Source organism: Phocoena sinus, chromosome 6 (assembly GCF_008692025.1).
Source record: "Phocoena sinus isolate mPhoSin1 chromosome 6, mPhoSin1.pri, whole genome shotgun sequence".
In the NCBI taxonomy this organism is placed as follows: Eukaryota; Metazoa; Chordata; class Mammalia; order Artiodactyla; family Phocoenidae; genus Phocoena; species Phocoena sinus.
In genome coordinates, this window is record NC_045768.1 from 82,095,180 (window position 1) to 82,116,049 (window position 20,870).

The window sequence follows — 20,870 nt, forward strand, 5'->3', positions numbered from 1 at the left end:
TTCAGGAGTAACTTCCCTTATGCCCAGAGGTCTTTGGCCTTGACCTCCTTGAGGTTTCAGTGTGCCTTAAGTTGTGATCCCTCCAACGTGGTCGAGAGGCAGGGGCCCTGTAGGACTGCGCCTTTGTCCATTCCTCCCCGAACCCTGTTAGAATGTGTATTCTCCGTGGTAGCCCAGTTGGCTTCAAGCTGGATTTTAGTGGAGGCAGGAACTTACGTAGGAGAACAAGGTGTAAGAGAGGAGAGGACCAGAGAGACCTCTGAAGCAAAGAAAGGAGATTTGAGGCTCTGGGCTTGACTCTCAGGAAGAAAACAGTAAAATCAGGTAGAATAACTGACTCTGGCAGGTCCTGTAAAGAAAGTACTTTGAAGGAAAAAAGAAAGGATACGTAGGATTATTGAGCACCAGTGTGTGAGGCACTATACTAGCAATGTTTAATCGTATAACTCTTAAAATAACTTTGTGAAATTATCCCTTGAGGGATAATTAAACTGAGACTTAGATTAAGCAGCTTGATAAAGGTCATAAAGGTTGGAATCATGAAATCTGTTTTTCAGATTTTATTTGGGAAGAAATATTAGAGGCAGAAGCAAGAGTATATGTTTGCCTAAATTTAAGAGCTAGAACTATAAAACTCTTAGAAGTAAGCAGGTGAAAATCTCCGTGACCTTGGATTTGGGAATGGTTTCTTAAGTATGACATTAAAAGCACAACAAAAGAAAAAAATAGATAAATTGGACTTCATCAAAATTTAAATCTTTTGCATTTCAAAGGGCACTATCATTTGATAGTGAGAAGACAACCCATGGAATGGGAGGAAATATTTGCAAATCATATAGCTGATAAGGGATTAATAATCCAGTTAAAAAAAGAACTCCTACAACTCAACAACAGCAAAAAATCCAGCCCAATTCAAAAATGGGAAAAGGACATGAATAGACATTTCTTCAAACAAGATATACAAATGGCCAAGCAGCACATGAAAAGATGCTCAACATCATTAGTCATTAGGGAAATGCAAATGAAAACCACAGTGAGATATTACTTCGCATCCACAGCAGGCTATTCTCAAAAAGAAAAAGGAAAATAACATGTTTGCAAGGTTGTGGAAAAATTAGAATTCTGCTGCATTGCTGGTGGAAATGTAAAGGGTGCAGCTGCTGTAGAAAATGTTTCATGGTTCCTCAAAATGTTAAAAAGAACTTCCATATAACCTAGCAATTCTACTCTGGGGTAAATATCCAAAAGAAATGTGATGTGTTATGGAAACTGACTAAATTCCAAAATTTAGTAGCTTTCTCCTGTGATTAGAGAAATCCCTACTTCCCTTTTCAAAGGTTTCTTTTGCTTTATTACTGCCTGGGGTTTACCCCTCCCCATGTTCTAAAGATCACAGTTAGTTACATTTTTGAGCCTTTTACAAATGTCTGCCAGTCCCACATCAAGAATCAAATGAAGGCACAAAAGGATAATTTACATTTAATATGCAGGATGAGATGGTTACAGCCTATTAGGAGGGCTGCAGGCTCTCCATAGCTACATGTCTTTATAGAATGAGCTGAAGGAGAGGAGTTCCCTAGATGCCTTCTCCTTCCCTATTTCTTCCCTAGCTCATACTGTGGAATTAGGGTGTGCCTTGCATACACGCAAATTCCATGCTGCCCATGTATGCCTTACTGCCTTACAGATGCTTCTCTTACTCTCATGGTTACAGCAGTGTATTAGTTTTCTATTACTGTGTAACAAATTACCACAAATGTGGTTTAAAACAACCCACAGTTTATTATCTCATAGTCTCTGTGGGTCAGTTGTCCAGCTTGGTCCTCTGCTTATGGTCTTACAAGTCTGCAGTCAAGGTGTTAGCTGGGCTGTGTTCTCATCTGGAGGCTTGACTGGGGAAGAGTCTTCCAAGCTCACTCTGGTTGTTGGCAGAATTCATTTTTTTGCAGTTGTGGGACTGAGAGCCCTAGCTTCTTGCTGGCTGTCAGCTGGAGGCCACTGTCAACATCTAAAGGCCACCACAGTTCTTTTCCATGTGGGGTTTCCCAACGTGGCCACTTCATCAAGCCAGAAAGTAGTCTCTAGAGTATGCTAGAAGACAGTCTTATATTATGTAATGTAATATAATCATATGTATGACATCCCATCACCTTTGCTGTGTGCTGTTGATTAGAATCAAATCACATGTCCACCCACACTCTCGAGGATGGGATTACACAAAGCATGAATACCAGGAGGTGGGAATCATGAGGGGAAGCCACCTTGGAGACTGTCTCTGCAAACAAGGAAAGGTTTAGGTTGTTATCTGCTCTCATTTCTTCCATTTCATTCAGCCACATGGGCCTATTCTACTTTCTTGTTTCACTGCTATTTACCACCACCTGCCCCTGACCTTTGAAGTTTTTTCCAAACCCTTCTCAGGTTACCACAAATTTTTCAGCATTCACGTTGTCCCTGTGATAATGTCTTCTCTCTTTTCTTCCTTGATAAGGACAAAGAAATCCCCAGTTCCACCTATCAGCTAAAGAAGTAATGAATAAGCATAATTTGTAGGGTTTTTGTTAATTGACTTCTTTTTTAACCAGAGTGTCTCTCCTGGGACTTCTTCCAGCATAGGGAAAGCTGTTTTTTTTTGTTTTGTTTTTGTTTCACGAACCATTTGTTCTTACCCATTGCTAATCACTGTTGAGAGAGGCAAACCATCATGGACCTTTAGTATTCCTGAATGTTTTTCTTACTGGGTATGCCAAGAATATAAGGCCCTGATTGTTTTCCATGCCATTTCTCAGGATTGTATTTGCAACAATCAACCTTGACAGATAAGGCAACATTTCCCCCTGGAAAAAGATCAGGCTTGTTTCTTACTATAAAATAAGCTGTGAATCACGGAACCTCAGTGCTGCACACATATGCCTTAATGCCTTACAGATGTTCCTCTCTTGTAACACAGCCCACTGTATGTGCAGGCATCTATCATAGATCCTGTGCCACCCCCGTGGCACTTGGTAGACATGGGAAACTGATGCAAAAAACCATGCTAAAGCTCTTGCTATGGCTGTGGTATGAGTAATAAAATCCTTTATATCTGATCTAGGAGTCTTCTGTCTTCTGCCAGCATTCATGGAACAGTAACAGGATAGCTAGTTAAGTTACAAATAGAGTAAAATCTCACACCCTGCACCCTTGACAGTCCTTATCACTTGTTTTTCTAGAAGTTAAAGCTGATTTTGTTAATTTATCAAGCACCTCATGTGCGTATCTTGGAGCTTGCAGCCCTGAACCAAGCCCCTCTCTTGTCCTCAGGCCAGCCTGGATGTAGACGGTAAGGAAGGGGATGCAGAGACTCGGATGGCTACACATCTGACCTGTGAGTATCCACCTAAGTGTTCCAGTGTGTTGGGTGAAGGCTTTGGCTTGGTGTGAACTCTCGAGAGAGCCTAGGTAGTGTTTGACAGTACCTGCGGTGGCCGAGGTACAGAGGACTGCTACACTGGAGGTCCTGGTGCCGAGGGTGAGAGGTGAGGGAGGTGCACGTGGCTCACTTCAGCTTTACCTCTGCTGATGAGCGCAGAGTGAACACACCCTAACGCCAGATTGAGTCCCTGGAGCCTGGGAGAGGAGGTGTGCTAATCCACCCCTACTCACCCCCAGTGTTGGCAGACCCACTACCTCTTTAGGACGGGCACCTGGGCCTGGCTCCGGGGTGGAGGTCCTAGGTGCGGGTGTTGCAGGAGTCTGGAATTGCCCACATTGGGAAGAGGCCACTTTCCCTTCAGCTCCAGGCCTCAGGCCCATTTGTGCCTGCCTGGTGGGGCTCTCAGGGCAACAGATGCTCCCAGCTTGGCAGGCAGGAGCCGGGGAGGGGTATGGCAGGAATTTCAGCTCAGAAGCTGGGCTAGAACAGGGCTTGGGGTGAGCTGGGCCCCTGTACGCTTGTATGTGTAACAAGGGTCAAAGGGCCTGGGTGCCTTGGTGCTCCTGGGTTCCCAGCTGAGCACTGAGCCCACCAGGGACAAGCTGCCCTGATGACTGTGCAGCTGTTACTGAGGGAGCTACTGCTTCCTGGACTGCAGATGACCCATTACCTTCAGAAGTGTGTGATATTTGTGTGCCCAGCATAGTTGCAGACATTACTCAATGTGTGGCTACCTAGGGACAGGGTTAGAGTTAGGACTGTGCTTGGAACAGCACTGACATAGTGGTTACGGATTGGAGGTAGGTAGTGGTAAGCATAGGGCTGGAATCACGGTGATGTTAAAGTAGGATTTGGAATTGCGTTTATGGTTCCTGTTGATAAGAGCTAGTGCATCTTGTAGATCTCACCTATAGTAGCTGGAGAATCTGCGTATCTACATGGTGAGAATTGAAAGGGTCTATAAAAGTCTGCTTTCTTCTCCAGAACTCTGAAGTGTGGGTGGAGTAGGGGTGTCCTATCTGAGTTGATCTGGCACCATTTCCCTGTTAAAAAAGAAGTGACAGGCCCAAAACGGAGCCACTTATGCTAAAAGGAAGACTTAATACCTGACCTTATTGAAGTTACAGCCTTCTCTAAGAATGTAATCCAAACTGATCAGTGTGGAAATTTCTGCTCCGCACCAGTGAGGTAATCCTTTCCATCCCCAAAGGAAGATGAGGTGACCTGGCACATAGATCTCCTTCATCCCCTATAGACAGATTACCTAACCCTGAAATAATCTTTGTTTTTGACTTCCTTGTCATACTCTTAAAAACCTCTCTTTTTCTATAGCCTTTTAGAACTCCCCTCTACTTGCTAAACGGGATGCTGCCCAATTCATGAACTGTTCAATAAAGCTAACTCGATCTTTAGAAAAAAAAAGAGCTAGTGCATCTTAGTTTAGGATTGTGTTAGGGTTGGAGTAGGGTACTGTTTGAGTTTAAAATTGGGATCAAAATGGGTCAAGGAGATAAATTTTGTGTTGGGGGTCAGTTTTAAGCTTCTGAGATGTCTGGAGAGGGACCTAACCTTATGCGTATTGTGTGATATTGATCTGGTTTAGATGAGAGCTTTTGGACATTTTCTGGCCTTCTGCACTTGAGAGTTATAAATGGCCATATGATCCCTGAAGCTGCGATCGACTAGAGGGAAGTAGGCATGGGGAGAGGGAATATCGCAGTTTTCTATCCTGAACTTACCTGGCCATGTAAACATCTTTTGGGTAATACCCAGCAGCATTACCTTTATGAGGTACAGTTATTCTGAGGGTCTCACTTGAAGGACTGGTTTTAGAGTTGTTTGTGAATGGGGCTGGAGTTGAGGTTAGGGTTAGGGTTGAACGGCATGGACTGCAGTTGAAGTTTGGGGTAGAGCGATACATGTGGTCATGCCCTGTATCAAGGGCTCCTTCCTGACGAGTCAGGAGCTGGTTCTTCACAGTTTCCTGAGGGGGATTTTGACAGAGTAGGTCTGTCTGGTTTACTCTTCCTTTAGATTCTGTTTCTGCTGCATCGGAGAGACTGAGGGTCAGGAGCCTGCGGTAAACTGGGGACGCTCCCGGGGGTAGGGGTGGGAGTGTAGGTGAAGGACGGGGCTGCTGAAGAGGGCAGGGGACTGACTTGCTGACGGTGGCGTTCCTTTAAAAGCACACAGCCAAGTTGTTGAGAGCAGGGGTGTGTGCGTGGATCCAAGACTGTCCTTATTAAAGGACAGGCAATGGGACAGAAATTACAAACCAGAGTTTAGAGGTGAATAAACAGACCTGGCCTGAGGTGGCCTAGAAGTTTTATCGGGGAGAAAGGCTGGGAAGGATGGATTGGGAATGCATTTGTGTTTGTGGGCCTGCAAGATGGGCTGTGTCTGTCTGCATGTGTGTGGTGCCAGAGTCTGCTGGGGCATGTCTGACTCAGGGTATTCATGAGTCTATGTAGGTGTGTTTCCTGAACATGTCTCTGGGTACTCTGAGTTAGCTTCTGAGTGGCATTGTTGACTTTATGTCCTCCTGTGTATGTGTCTGTGTGGCTAGGTGTCTGTACGCATGTGTCTTTGACTGTGTGTGAGACTCTGCTCTGGCCTCTCACTTTCCCCTGACCCTCTCCCCTGATGCGCCCCAGCTGCCAGCCATATTTACTGCAAGAGATTGGCTTTCTTTCCCTTCCCACTGTCTGGATTCCCATGTGTCCGGCTGCCTGCCCAGGGCCCTGCCCCTGAGGCCTCTGTGTGGGGCTTGACCTTGGGAATGATACACTCTGGAAAGCCCCCGATATGCTCTTTGCCCGGCTGTGGACCCAGAGAAGTTACAGTGGAGGAGGGGGACAAGGCGGGAAAGGGGGGCAGTTGGCAGCATGCACCCCTCCTTCTGGAAACAGGCCCCCTCTTTCCTCCCCACGCTCTCATCCAGATCAAGTATTCAGGGTCCTGGCCTCACAGTCTGTGTGCATGGGAATGGACAGTCCTCCACAAGCCCCGTTAGACATCTGGTCCTCTGCGTCCCCCAGCACCTTACAGGCCTGCCTTGTGCTCATTCCTCACATCCCCACCCACCCTCACGGCTGTCCTCCCTTATTTCCTGTCCCTGCCGTAGACACAGGAACCACTCTTGTCCTTCATTCTGTGACAGCCCAGGCCTGTGCCGTGGAGCAGGTGGAGCAGCAGGCTTTGGATGAATGGTGAGGAGCAGAGGCTCAGCCCCTCTCACAGGTGCAGGAAGCAGCAGCGCCTTGGGGTTTACTCCTGTGTGCATCCTGTGTTTGTTGCCTTCCCTGCGTGGGCTGCAGTGAGGAGGTACAGTAACAAAGCAGCCACGGTCCCTATTTGCTGGGACTTGGTGTTTAACAAGAGAAGTGATTTTGTGGAGAAGCCATTCTCCCGCACTGCAGGCACTCAGTTGCCTGAAATCCTCTCTGTAGAATTCTGAAATGCTCTCTGTAGAATTCTGAAATGCTCTCTGCCGAGCCCAGGAGAAGGGCTCCAGAAGGTCAGAGCCATTCGCCACGACAGTATGGTATCTCAGAGGGCAGAGGCGAACTCCAAAGTTCCCAAGCAAGCATTGCTATATCCCTAGCATCTACCAGCAATTCTGGAGCAGTGAATACCTGATTTTGTGCCCTGCCGTGAGAGTTTTCATTCTGATTTTACTTCTTGAGCCGAGGGGGAGCTGGAAGGTGGGGCTTGTGCTAGGGTTATAGGATGGGATGAGCAAGGCTTCATCCTTCTACAACATCCTGCATGAATCATAGGCTCTGACCCTGTCTTCTCTCAGCTCTTGATTTTGCTGAGAACTGAGAATCCTGAAGGTCTTGGTTCCAGCTCATCTCTGTGCCCCTAGCCCTTTGTTGCAAAACTTGGTCAGCAGCATAAGCCAATGCTGGCACGCGGCAGGTGGGATACATGGGAAGGACCCGCTCCACCTAAGCCAGGATGTGTGCACATTAACCTCAGCTTCCCACGTGATGCTGCCGTGACCCTTCTGAGTCAATTCCCTTCATTCCGGGCCTCCCTCTCCTCTCCTTGCTCTGTGGCTCTCTGCCCAGCTCCCACCAGGCACGGAGGATGTGCCTGCCACAGGACCCCCTATGATCTTTGGGGATGCTTTAGGAAAATACTGGAGGGTGTGGCTCAGCAGGCCTGGGCCTTGTGCCTCCTCACCTTGGGGGGCCACAGCAGGGCCTGAACTCCCATCTGTTAGGCACAGAACCACCCTCCAGAGGAGGGACACAGTCATGCTTCTTCGCATCCTGGCTTTTCTGCATCCTGCTAGCAGGACACATTGTGCTAAGTGCTGGGTCCTATCAGAGGAAGAGTCCTGCCCCACCTCCTGGTTTGATGGTATGTTGAGCCATCCTGGATTTCCTTAGGAATCAGTGAGGCAGGGGCATCCCACAGTCCCCCATACCACACCACGAGGAAGCTACAGCACTTCCTGCCCTTCCTGCAGCTTTTGGCTCCTCTGTGGTAGGTCAGAAGGTGGAAATGCAGACGTGCCACCTTCTGAGAGAAATGAGGTGTCCAAAACAGAGGTCCCTTCCATCCACTCAGGGCAGCCTCTTTGTCTTTCTGCTTCCCAGTTCTCTCCTCCTACCCTCAGACATCCGCAGTCTCTGGATGGACACTAGGATGCCACACCTGCACTGTGCCTCTAGCCTCACGCGCAAGGCTGCCTGCATCTAGAACCTCTCTGCAATCTTTCTTGCTGCTTGTCTTCCAAGAGCATCTTCTTCACACACATGATCAGCAACTCAGCCACCTTGGACACCCACTGCGTACGCTGTGATAGTAGTTTGCCCTCGTAACTTCCAAAATCCATCTCTACCTGTGGCTTTCAGCTTTGGTTCTTCATACCCCTCCATCCACCCCCAGTCATGGTCCCTTCCCAGCTCCTCACTTACCCTTTTGAGTTTTTGCCCACACTGTCGTACATGGGGGAGCAATCTTTCTTCTAATACTCAAAGTCTTACCTCATTAATGCTTCCTTCTCTCTATTAACCACCAGCAAAGTTTCTGTGCTTTTTCCAAGGCCATCTCCTGGACTTGGACATTTGCTCTCATCCCCTCACCTGTAACCACCACAGGGCTCCAGCATTCTCCCTTTGCTCTCCTGCATCATCAGTTTATCACTCCTCAAGTGCATCATTTATGTCAACATCAAATACTTTGTCTCTCACCTTCAAAAAAACCCCTCTCTGCGCCCCTCTTCCTCTTACAGCTGTATCCTTGTTTTTCTGCACCTCTGTGGAACAAACCTCCTTGAATTGATTACACTTGCTATCAGCAACTGTTCTTCTTTCATTCTCCCTTGAATCCACCCCAGTCATGCCTTCACCTCCATCACATGTGAGTCTGTTTTCAAAGCCATGAGTGAGCTCTGTGTTGCTAAATCTAGTGTTCAACTCTGGATTCTCATCTTACTTGGCCAATTCAGAATTTTTCATGCAGGTGATCACTTTCTCCTTGCCATATTTTCCCCTCTTGGCTTCCAGTATGTCACACTCTTCTGGATTTCCTCCTTCCTCCCTGCTACTGTTTCTCAGTCTCCTCTGCTTACTGGTTCCTCTTTTCCCTTCCAGTTTCTTTCTTTTTTCTGCTTTTTTGGCTGCACCTCACAGCATGTGGGATCTTAGTTCCCGGACCAGGGATAGAACCTGTGCTCCCTGCAGTAGAAAAGTGGAGTCTTAACCACTGGACTGGCAGGGAAGTCCCTCCCTTTCAATTTCTTAATGTTGGAATGTCCCAGAGCCCAGTCTTTAGATCTCTCCTTCATTTGTACTCATTCCTTTGGTGACCTTACCTGGTCTCTTGGTTTTATATACCTCTATCTATCCATCCATCCATCGTCTGTAGCCAGTACCCTCCCTGAGCACTATAAGGCTTCTATGTTGAGGATAGACATGGCCTATCCTCAACACAGACCACATTCTCGTGGTCTCAGGAAGCAGCAGAGTGATTATAGTTATGAAACTACTGCAGTAATCATAGTAGCAGAGGAGGCAAGAAGAGGTTATATTCTGGATTCATTCTGAAGGTAGGGATAATAGGATTTACGGATGGATCAGAAGCAGATTGTTAGAAATAAAATCAAGGATGACACCAATATTTTTGGCCTGAAAAACTGGCAAGAGAAAGGTGCCATTAACTGATGTGGGAAATACTGTGATTGGAGCAGGTTTGGTATGTGTGATTGGGTGGTGGCAGTGGTGGCACAGGGAATTAGTTCACTTTTGAGATAAACTTTGGACATCCAAGTGTATATTTTGATTAGACAATCTGAGCATGTGCGACTTTCTACTACACAAGATAATGATCTCTGTGGAGGCAAGGCCTGTGTCTTGGTGACTGCTAATGTCTGGCATAGTTCCTGGCACATAGTAAGTACTCAGATATTTTAATTGTTAAATGCAAGATGCCTCTCAAGGTCATTTTCATTGTGACCCCTTTATGTGATCCTACAGTCCTCCTCATCAGCTGACTATTTCCTCCTGTGGCAGGACCTCACATACCATAGCACTCATCACACTGATGTAGTAATTTATCTGCCCCCTCAGTCCAGACTTTGGATCGATTCAAGTACTATTAAGGTATTGCTGTACACTAGCCACTATTCTAAGCCCTGGGGATATGAGACTCTATTGTAATTATTCAGGAAAGAAAGAGTGAGAAACTGAACTATAAGCAGAGGCAGTAAAACATAGAGGAAAAGGGGCAACTTGATACCAAAATTAGAACCCAGTGACTGACTCGGTGTATGGTCTGAGTAGGTGTATAGTGACATCCATTCCCTGACATTAGAAAACAGTTTGGTGGGGTGGTGGACGTTTGGAAAATTTGAATTAATTTGCATTGTCTTTGGAGCAAGATGGAGCTTCCCCTGCTTGTTGGCTGTACAATTGGAGCTCAGAGGAAAGGATAGTGCAGAGAAGTGGCTTTGGGAATTACCAGCACGTTAAAGTGGCTTTGGGAATTACCAGCACATTAATAGTGAATGATGTTTTGGGTATGGATGTACAGTTATTCTCCCTTTCTCAGATGAAGAAACTGGGGCTCAGAAATGTTAAGTAACTTGTCAAATGTCAGAGTTAGGATTCTAACTCTGATGATTTTTTCCACATTCCATCCTTGTGACTTTGACCTTAAAATTTGCATCCTTTCCAAGGGTCACACATTTGGCCTGAAAATTGTAAAAACCACATGCTCAAGGATTTTGTAATGTTTTGCTTGTGTTGTAGTTTTGCTGCCCTTTGTTCATGTTTATCATCTTTCTCTGAAATCATTATTTGGCCACTTCAGCCAGAAGTTTCCTTCCAAAGGGAAAGGGGTGAGCCGAATCTTTTACTTATACTTAACCTACATCGAGTGGAACAAGCACAGCCCTGAGCTATGCTGTTCTACCATGGCCTTCTGAAGGGTCTGGGGTTCCAGCCTTCCTTCCAGGGAGACAAGTTCCTGCTCCAACCCAGTTAACAGAAGAAGCTAGGACAGGGTCCGCTTATGCCTTCTCAGGAGGTCAAGGGAATATGACTGCCACCATTCAGAGATCCATTCTGCGGCCAGGCTGCCGGTGGTGGTGGATCACCCATCCGGTGGTGGTGCTGGGGGTGGGGGTGGGATGCAGGCTGACTGAACAGGAAGCAGGAAGGAGCTCTAGGAATGTCTCAGAATGACCTCCTAAAACAGTCTGTAGGAGGAACTTCATTCAGTCTGTGAGTGAGGGAGCGTGGAGACAACATGTAGTTTGGAGGGGCTTACATTTCTTAGTAGATGCTTACAGATCTCAGCTTGCCTCTCAGCCACCTCCCTCCCCAGCTTTCTCCATTTCAATCCAAGGGTTTTAGAGAATTTCACATATTTACATGAATGATAAACAGATATTTCTCTGAAATAGACAATTATCGGACATCTTCAGAAAGAGGTGCAGGGGCCACAGACCCTCTTCAGTTCTGAGCCTTTTATCTGATTGTTAAAGACTTACGTGTGGCATTAAATTCTAGATTCCTGGCCACTTTCTGGTCTGGTTAATGGGACAGGACAGTTTCTAAAGCCTTAAAGTTTTCTTTTGACAGTCAAGGTGAGTAGTTCTGGTGCTTTCTGAAATGCAGTGGGACATAATGAAGAAATGGGGAAGGATGACAGGAATGAAGGGCTGGAGCTGGCAAGCTTATATGATGCAGTCTTTGGTTGGGGAAAGGACAGGAGTCATCCTCTAAGGGGAAGGCACCAGGCAAATCCTGGGAGGGGATACAGCTGACTGAGTTTAGCACCATATAATATACATGAAATACATATAAATATACATATATAAAAATAAGTATATATAAAAGGATACATGAATATTCAGGGAGGCAAGGCTGGTGGAAAGGAGGAAAGTGGTGACGGATCCCAGGTATAGGTGGTGTAGAAATGAGACACTGCGCAGGGCTGAGTACAGGCTGCTGGCAGGAACTCGACCAGCTCAGGTATTTTCCGTAACATTTTATGGAAAAAACCCGAATGAACTTTTTGGCCAACCCATTATGTTTAGAAAACCTCTTGTGTTTGTGGTTCTTTTCCAGAAGCTTCAATGCTAAACCCACTGCTCTTTTATGGGCAAACAGATTGCAGCTGAGATTTACTCAGCTCCTTCCTCCAAAAGTATTGGACCTTGAGTTGGCTTCCTGGCTCTAAGCTCCTTTGAGTGCAAAGCAGATTGGCTTTTCTCCCTTACATACCCTGGTTAGGAACATCCCAGCTTCTGTCCCAGGTACTCAGACCCCCATCTACATGGTCTTCCTCTCTGCTTCTGTCCCTGCCTACCCTTGGGGGTGGGGGACAAGCCCCTCTCCATGTCCTGCTGTGATCTTCATTCCAGGTGTCATTCATTCCATGCAGCTGTTAGGCAGTGAAGTGGGATATAGGCAAGAGAGCTACAGCAGCCTCCCAGGTGAGTTCTCCAGAAAGATCTAACGAATAACCAACAGGGAGCAGAGAGGGGAGATTCTATCAATTGCTTTTGACATTTGATTGTGTTATCCTGCTTTCTCTGTTGTCTCCTTCTGTAACAGCTATTTTTGGATATTGGACTTCCTTCCTCTCCTGGTTTCTCTTTCTTTGCACTTTTCTTTCTGTAAGACTCCTCAAATCTGTCTTTCAAACTCTATATTGTTTACTTTTTTGTAAACTTATGCTGTCATGTTTTGAATTTCTAAGATCTTATTTTTGATTTATGAATGTTCCTTATTGATAGTATCTTGTTCTTGTTTCATGGCTGCAGTAGTTTTGTCTATCTCTCTAAATATATTAATGATAGATTTTTTTCTCTGCATAAGCTCTGTTTCCCTAAGTTGATATTTTTTCTGTTTTATTTGGTCTCTGTTTTCCATGTTAGAACCTTTCCACAAAAATCCAGTGATCCTTCAGGTGTTCAGGGGAGCTAACATCCTGATTGAAAGTTCTGAATGATGGGAGCAACTTGCCAACTTTGAACTTTACTGTAGGGTGATGGAGGCAGGGTGCATTTCTTAGAAAAGATCTTTCGTCTTATCTGGTCAGTACTCCAGGGAAAAGTCTTTCAATCTCTGTAAGATAAAAGCATCAGTGTTCTGAAAGCTGAGTGGGTAGTATTAGCTTTTAGCACTGAGCTCTCAGATTACATATTGTCATTTAACTCCCCTGCTTTTCGAACAGTACCAACACACTCAACCGTGCCTTATATAGCTCCCAATCTAGCATCCCTCTGTTTTACTCCAGAAAATACATCTCCAGACTTTGGTCAGAGTAGTAGTGGCGTAGCATGAGAGAACAATATTTAAGGATAAAATTGCTTCTCAAACTACTTTCACCCCACCTTCCCTTATACTCCCAGTTCCAGAGGTGCGTGCTTCTGCCTTTGGGAAATTGGCAATGTAAACCTAGATTGCTCTCAGCTTTCCCCCATTAGCTTAGAATTCAGCTTTCTTAGGTTGTTAACTCGGTTCCAAGTTTTCCATCTACTCTCCAGCTTCATTATTTTGTTCCTATTGTCTTCTGCCTTTGTGGCTCTGTATCTTTAAAAGAAAAACCCATTTGATTCTAGTTTCAGTGGGGTTTTAGAGAGGAGAAAAATGCTATGCCATCTCACCCCAGAAAACATTCACTATTTCTGCTTCTTAACCCAATTATCCTCAATCTTTAACCTTTCTTACTTCCTCAGCCCATGTTCATGGCTATAAGAGGGATGATAAAATCAGACTAGTTTCAGAGCTGCAGTTATAAAGGCAGGAGGTGGATTACTACACACTCCTGCAAGGACCACATTTTATCCTTAAACTTCAGCACACTTGATGGTCAAGAACAACTGGCCACATGCATTCTTTTTCTTCTGTGAGATTTGGCTTGCTAACATATAAAACAGCATCTATAATGTTAACATCATGCTCCCCTTGCTTGGAACCTGGAGGGGAGTGTATCACCAGTAAGTGGTAGTCAGGGATGTAGGACAGAGCAGGGGGACCAATCCCTGCTTCCCACAGCGAGCTTCCAGGCTGAAGCAGAACTGAACTGGATCAGGGAGAGGACTAATACCACTAAGTCAAGCTTGGAGTTTTGATTACTATGTGGGAATTCTCTTCTGAATATACTATGTTTGCAGCTTCTCACCCAGGGCAGGGGTTCTTACTTAGGGCCATGGACCCATTGGGTCTATGGGTAAAAATCTATATTTCTACCTTGAATGGGAAAAAATTACATGTTTATTTTTTACTAAACTCTGATTGGAATTTAGCATTTCATTTAATATAAAATGCTAGCAACAAACCCCAATAGGATTATTGGTATCTGTGACTGGGAACAGTCTTTCAGTATCATTGGTTTCCTTAATAATCCTGTGTATTTCATTTTATTCATTTAAAAACATTATTCCAAGGGGCTCCTCAGCTTCAGAGGAGTCTGTGACATTAAAAGAACCCTTGAGACCCTGATCTAGAGGAATCTTAAGTCATGAGGCTGCTGAAGTGTGCACTGAAAGTGGGGAAAGGTTACCCCCACTCAGTAAAGTCTAAAGGGCTGCAGGAGACAAATCATCCAGCATGCCAGGCACACAAGTAACCTCATCTTGGTGAGACATGCAGTCTCACCAAGTCTACGATGGGCACTGGGGGTAGAAATCATGGGGGAGAGGCTCTAGCTCAGACCCCAGGATTGGGTAGAGCTGCTGGGAGGAAGCGGTCTCTGAAATGAGATGTGCAGGACAGACAGGAGTTGGGCAAGCAGATGACGAGAGTAGACAGAGTGGTGTTCCAGGCAGAGAGTGGAGCTGAGTAAAGGGCTGGAGGTGGGAGAGAGCAAGGCTTGACGGAGGGACAGTTTCCTGTGCCCGACTGGGGACTTTGGGGTGGAGAAAGAGGGGGAGGAGGCAGAATGTGGATCTTCTTTATTTGTTTACAAGTTTGTTGTCAGCCTCCACCAGGACGCAGTCAGCTTCAGATCTGTCTTACTCACTCTGCATTCCCTGGGTCTAGAATTGCACCCATGACACAGTCAGTCTCAATAAACATAACTGAATTAGCGAAGGAACAGTTAGGAGTCAGATCACAGAGGGCCTGAGGGGTCATGTTAAGAAATTTTTGGATATTATCTAAGAGTAAATATATCTGTTTCTGAAATGACTGATCAAGAAAAGAAGATATTTGTGGCGAATTAAAGAGCATTAATTTTACTCCTAAAAGTACACTGGAACTCATAGAACTTCCTCTGAAGAGATCTTTATCCAGCTCTTGAGTTCTACCCTGCTGCACAGCAATGGGAAGATGTGCCAGAAAACCAGGATTGAGAAATTTTCAGAAAGCCCAAATCCTAAGGACAGTCAGGGACTCTATAACAGTGTATGTCAAATACCACGAAACATGGTTCCTGAACTGCCAGCCTGAGAGGTCACGAGTTAAAGGGCCTTACAACTAAATTCCCATTCTACAGAAATTTTAAGAAATATAAATTCACAAATAAACCTGATATGCAGAAAAAAAATTTAAAACTGGGTAATTATTCTTAGAATTTTGCACTTGAAAATTTATCTTAACCTGTAATTCACGTTGAAGCATTTGTGCCTATTTTCCATTTTCAGCTATGAAAACATCTTAATGTCTAGATCTGGAAAGAAAACATGTTATTTTTTATTTTAAGTCTTGCAAAACAATATGCTTTGCTGGAGATTCATTCCCATCCTGTGGACTTTTGGATATATACACAGGAAATCCTTGTCAACAGGCTATTGGTCATAGTATAAAGGTTAGTTTCCATTTAAATAACCCCAATACCCACCACCATTTTTACTGTCATTTAGATTTGAAAGCCCAGTCAGAGCTCTGTGTACATTCTTCGTCCTTTCAACTACTTCATCCAGTCACCCCTTAATAAATGGAGAGCATACACTTATAAGGACTCCATTCACAACTTTCCATTCTGTCAGGCCCTCGTTTTTCTCTCAATGATTTCCTTCTCTTTTAATCTACTCTTTACAGAATATTCTATCCTATATGATACCCCAACTTTGTGTCTAATGAAATACCAAGAATATATGTGGGAGGTAAATGAACTTATGTCCAAGTGAATCCTCTACAATGCCCCATTCCCCCAAGTAATCTGGTAAATTTCGGGAGTTCTGTCTTATTTATGGTAGTACCCAGGGCCCTGAGCAAGACCAATGTGATCAGTGGTGCTTCAAAAGTTTTTCTTTTTTCACTGAGGGTGATCAAAGTGCCAGGTACTATTCTAAGCCCTTTCCATACATACACTCATTTAGTCCTCACAACCACTCCATGGGAAAGGTACTGTTGTCACCCCTATTTTACCAATGAAGAAGCTGGGGTACACAAAGATTAAGCCCCTTATTCACAGTTACCGACTAGTAGGTACATGAGGCCAGGTTTAAACCCAGGCAGGCTGGCTGCAGAGCTCAGACCTGTGGCCACCAAAATACGTTGCCTCTTATTTATACTGTCCTCGTGTATTGCGTATGTATGTCTCTGTGTATGTGTGTCTGCAGAAACTCTGCAAAGCCTGCCTTTAAACAGTTAATTCTTTGATTTCCCATTCAAGCACTGTGTATAGCAGAGGGGAGGCAGCAGGAGACAAGAGGGATAAAGCTCAGAGGATATGTCTAGTTAAACAAGTATGAGGGCAATAAGGATGCTGACCAGTTAGGAAGGGGGTTCTACAGGTGAAAGCAGGCAGCCTCATCCTGGTTTGGGGTTGAGAAGGGAAACTTCCTGAAGGAAGTGACGTTTAAACTAAAGCAGAAGGATGAGCGGAGTTAGCTAGGCAGGGTGGGGGGCCATGCAGGGGTGTCAGAGGAGGGGCCTAACCCCTGAGGTCATGAGAACTGCTAGAGCATGTCCTGAAATTTTTCTACAAAAGCCTTACTGTTGCTGGCTGTCATACCCCAAGCTGGTCGACCTGTAGCCCTGCTGGCCGAGATGACATGATGTGCCACAGTACCACACACCATGTGTTCATCCTTTTCTCTCCCAGCCAGCTGCCCGGGCCAGTGTTTTAGAGGCAGGGTTTCACGTAGGCACATCGTAGGACTAAAATTACTTCAGCGATGCCTGCAGCAAAGCTGAAGGAAACACCAGAAGGCCAAAGCAAGCATGCTTTATTGAATTTATGATGTAGAACATATTTGTAGTTCCTTAGACATTTGCATTGCTATAAAAATTACACTTTATGGGATAATTATTAATGGTTTGAAGAGAAATAAACAGTATAAACGAAATATAGCTGATACCATGGAAATGTAAACCATGTAAATCAAAATCATAAAATAATTATTCAGTACTCAGAGGCCGCCTTAATATATACATATGAAATTTCTCATACACATATACAATAAAAGCCCACAAAAAACGTGACTCTGAAGCTGATCATTGTACAAATATGAAAATAAATATCTTTAAACTCAATTTTATCTTCAGCAAGAGGGTTGTACGGTTTGGCTTCATGCAAATCACATTTAGTATTAAATAATCAAATGTCACATATGTCATATAAAGCAGCAAGTGGAAAAAATAAATTATGAAAATGCATGAGGCTAAAAGTTAACAGTGAAAAATGTCTCCACAGCCAATGTTCTTTTCCATGACAAAATTAAAATATTATCCATTGTGTCAGGATACATAAAAAAGAGTGTAGTTTAATTGTGATTTTAAAAGCGCTCCAAGGAAAAATTGAGACAAGTGAGTCACTTGCATAGAACTATGCAAGTGTAGCAAATTAAGTTCAAGTTAAAAACACTAGCTATTTTTGTTCTTACCAAATATATACTCTAAATTTGAGAACACCTTCATGAAGTCAAATGTTAGTAATCATCTTGGTTTCCTAGCAAGGCAACTGAAAGAGCTATAAGTAGCTTTTCTTTAAACAAGATTGCTAACCAGAGCTATAAGTCTCTAATGGAGCTATAAGTCTCTAATTTGGATTTTGTTGCAAAAATATCTATTCAGGTTCAATTAGTTAAAGATGATTGCTTTGTTTATCACAGGCACCTATGTAATCTAATCAATTTGGGTGCACTGGCTGTACAACCCAGAAGCAAAGACCAAGATAATACTTCTGTATCAAAGGTATACTATTATATACAGATTGTAAGACAAATATAGACACTTTGTGGGAAAATAAATAAAGACAACACAATAACATGTATACTAACACAGTTTTGTGCAATTGCACCAAACACCTAAACTTGAGTACCATATATCAACACATAGGTGTCAGGTCTATTCTAACCTAGGCTTCATAGATGCCACCTAGGCAAACAGCAGTGGCAAAACTTTCATCACACCATGGCACAAAAATAACCATCCCTCCCTGGTTCAGTTTGACAATTCCCCACCAGCAAGGCATTCTTTTTGGTAAAAAATGTAAACTTTTTTTTTCTCCTGGGACCAAAAAAACAGAAAACAGGAATCCATGGTAGAGTTGTTGAGGACAGAACCAACTTTCCAGTAAAAAAAAAACCAAAAAACAAACCCAACTAGATCTCACCAGTAGAGAGAAGGCACGCTTTGAAAAGCTAAACGGACGTTGTAGCTAATTATAATCTCTGTGTGCTAACATGATCATAAAAATCATAAATAGAATTGTTTTAATTCTACAAGAGGGATGTTTTTAGCTTATGTATTACAATAAATAAGAGCTATTATTTAAGTTTTTTCAGCAGGTTACTTGGGGCCTGGACCTATGAACAAAGGTAAGTTCAAGACTCTAGTTGGGAATAACTTAGCTGGTTCAGGCCACTGAAAACCAAAACCAAAAACCAAAAAGCATGCCTTGCTGACCCACCCTGGGGTCAGGTACTGACTCCTTTGGCTTTTGGAGACATTTCAGTGGGGAAGTCTGGGAGGCAGTACAGCTTCTAGGAGGGCAAAACCTATCAGGCTGTTGGTGAGGATGAGTCCTAATCACCTGAAACCAAGGACTCTGAGTTACCTGTACCCTAACCACAATCCCTCTTCAAAAGAGGTGACTTTCCAAAACTACACATAACATTTCTTTCACTGTTCATTATTTAAGGAGGAGAATGCTGGCAACCAGGGAGTTAGGGGATTTGCGTTTTTCTGGAGATTATACTCTTAAACCATGGGTAAACCATGGGGAGGTTTGAGCATGCATATTTTCATTCGGCAAAATGTTAAATCAATACTAGTGTATTTTTTGAATGAGATGATTCACATACCATAAAATTCACCATTTAAAGTATACAGTTTAGTGGGGTTTAGTATATTCACCAAGTTGTGCAACATTACCACAATGTAATTCCAGAACATTCTCATCATCCCGCAGAGCAACCATATAGATCCATTAGTAGTCACTCTCAATTCCTCCCTTTTACCAGCCCCTGGCAGTCTCTTGCTGGTGTTTTTTTTTTTTTTTTAAGTGAAGTGTGACAACTTTCCTGGGCATTGTATTTTCAGTTGCATGTAGCTTTATATTTTTTCATTAGAATTTTTAACAGTGAACTCAAACCATTGACTTTATAAGTATTCTGAGATTAAAAACTACCCTCTTGTATATACAAACTATTTTTGTCCCCCAAAACAACTATTTTGTTTTCTTTCTTTATACATAAAAGAGTTTTCTGTCTCCACTGGAGCTTAAAACATAACCATTTTTTCTCAAATTCTGTTCTTGTACAAGAAGTGAGAAAAATTAATACCCCAATATTTAAAAAGTACAGACGAGCAGAGTCCTTATTAACTGTGGGCCATCATGCTCTCCTTCTCACTCCTTAAACAGCTACGAGTTGAGAGGGCTGAGGCCTGAAAGGCTAAGCTGCTTGTTTACAGATGAGGAAATGGATCTAATGTGGGTTGGCAGCATGTCTGAGACCACAAGGCTAGTTTACAGCAAAGCTAGGATGGTAACCCCCTATTATTAGTTTTCTAGTATTGAATATTGGAAGTAAATGTCATAGGTTATTTATACCACATGAACCTAATTACGTGAATTTCTTCTATAGCTTTGATCTGAGCATGTGCTTTTTTTTTAACCGCTTTAAAAACATTTACACATTATCTGTTAAGACTTTGTAAGGATAAGACAGGTATATTTAACCAGGGGGCCCAAATCACTCATTGAAACATAGCAAAAAAGAGCCAAGGTTCTGGAGGGACCTGAGAACACAGTTCAGATTTCCCACACTGTAACTCTCCATATGACAGGGACTGTAGGACGTACCACTCCATGTAGGAAGCAGAGAAGTCACGTACATTCAGTACTCTGGGAATGAAGGCTTCGTGGGCCAAGGATCTTTTGGATTTAACCATTGCAACAATTCTTCATCTGGGTTGACTTTTTGGAACTGGTCCCACTCAGATTGGTAATGGATTTGCTGTCATCCTCATCAGTTCTTTTTTTCACTTCCCTGGAGGGAGAGAGAGAGAGACACAGAGAGAAAGGAGATTACTGAGGTATTAAACTGAACCATAAACAACTCTGCAGAAATAAAAGAGCACTGCTGAGCACTTGCTGTGTGCCATCCACACAGTGTTCTAAGTGCTTTGTAGGTGTTGACCTATTTAATCCTCACAACAACTATATGATTTTGTTGTGCCCCATTTTATGTGAGGAAACAAAGGCAAAAAAAAAGTTAAGAAATTTCCCTTAGGTTACACAGCTGGAGGAGTGGCCACGCAGGTGGGCTCCAGTGCTCACATTCTCAGTATCAGGCCACACACTCATGCATGCACACACACACACACACACACACGCCCAGGTGCGTATACACATGTGCACACACTCACATACACACAGACTACTCTTGCTCTCTTCTGTGGTTTTGCATGGCTTATAGTCTGCACACGCACAGGTCACTCCTTAGGACTCTGGAACCTGGCTCCCACCCCCAGCTAATGCTTAACATTAACAAAAGCAATGATGACTTTATAACCATTCTGTAATTATACAAGATCGT

At 43.8% G+C, this 20,870-nt stretch overlaps 1 protein-coding gene across 1 annotated transcript in view; it reads right to left on the reverse strand.

The window, feature by feature from the left end:
- Positions 1 to 14,919: 14,919 nt before the first annotated feature.
- Positions 14,920 to 20,870, reverse strand: part of RASEF (RAS and EF-hand domain containing) — an 83,536-nt gene continuing 77,585 nt past the window's right edge. Inside the window, exon 17 of the mRNA XM_032634686.1 lies at positions 14,920 to 20,321. Coding sequence (XP_032490577.1) covers positions 20,216 to 20,321 — 106 coding nt within the window. The 3' untranslated portion in view covers positions 14,920 to 20,215. The remainder of the gene's footprint in view (positions 20,322 to 20,870) is intronic.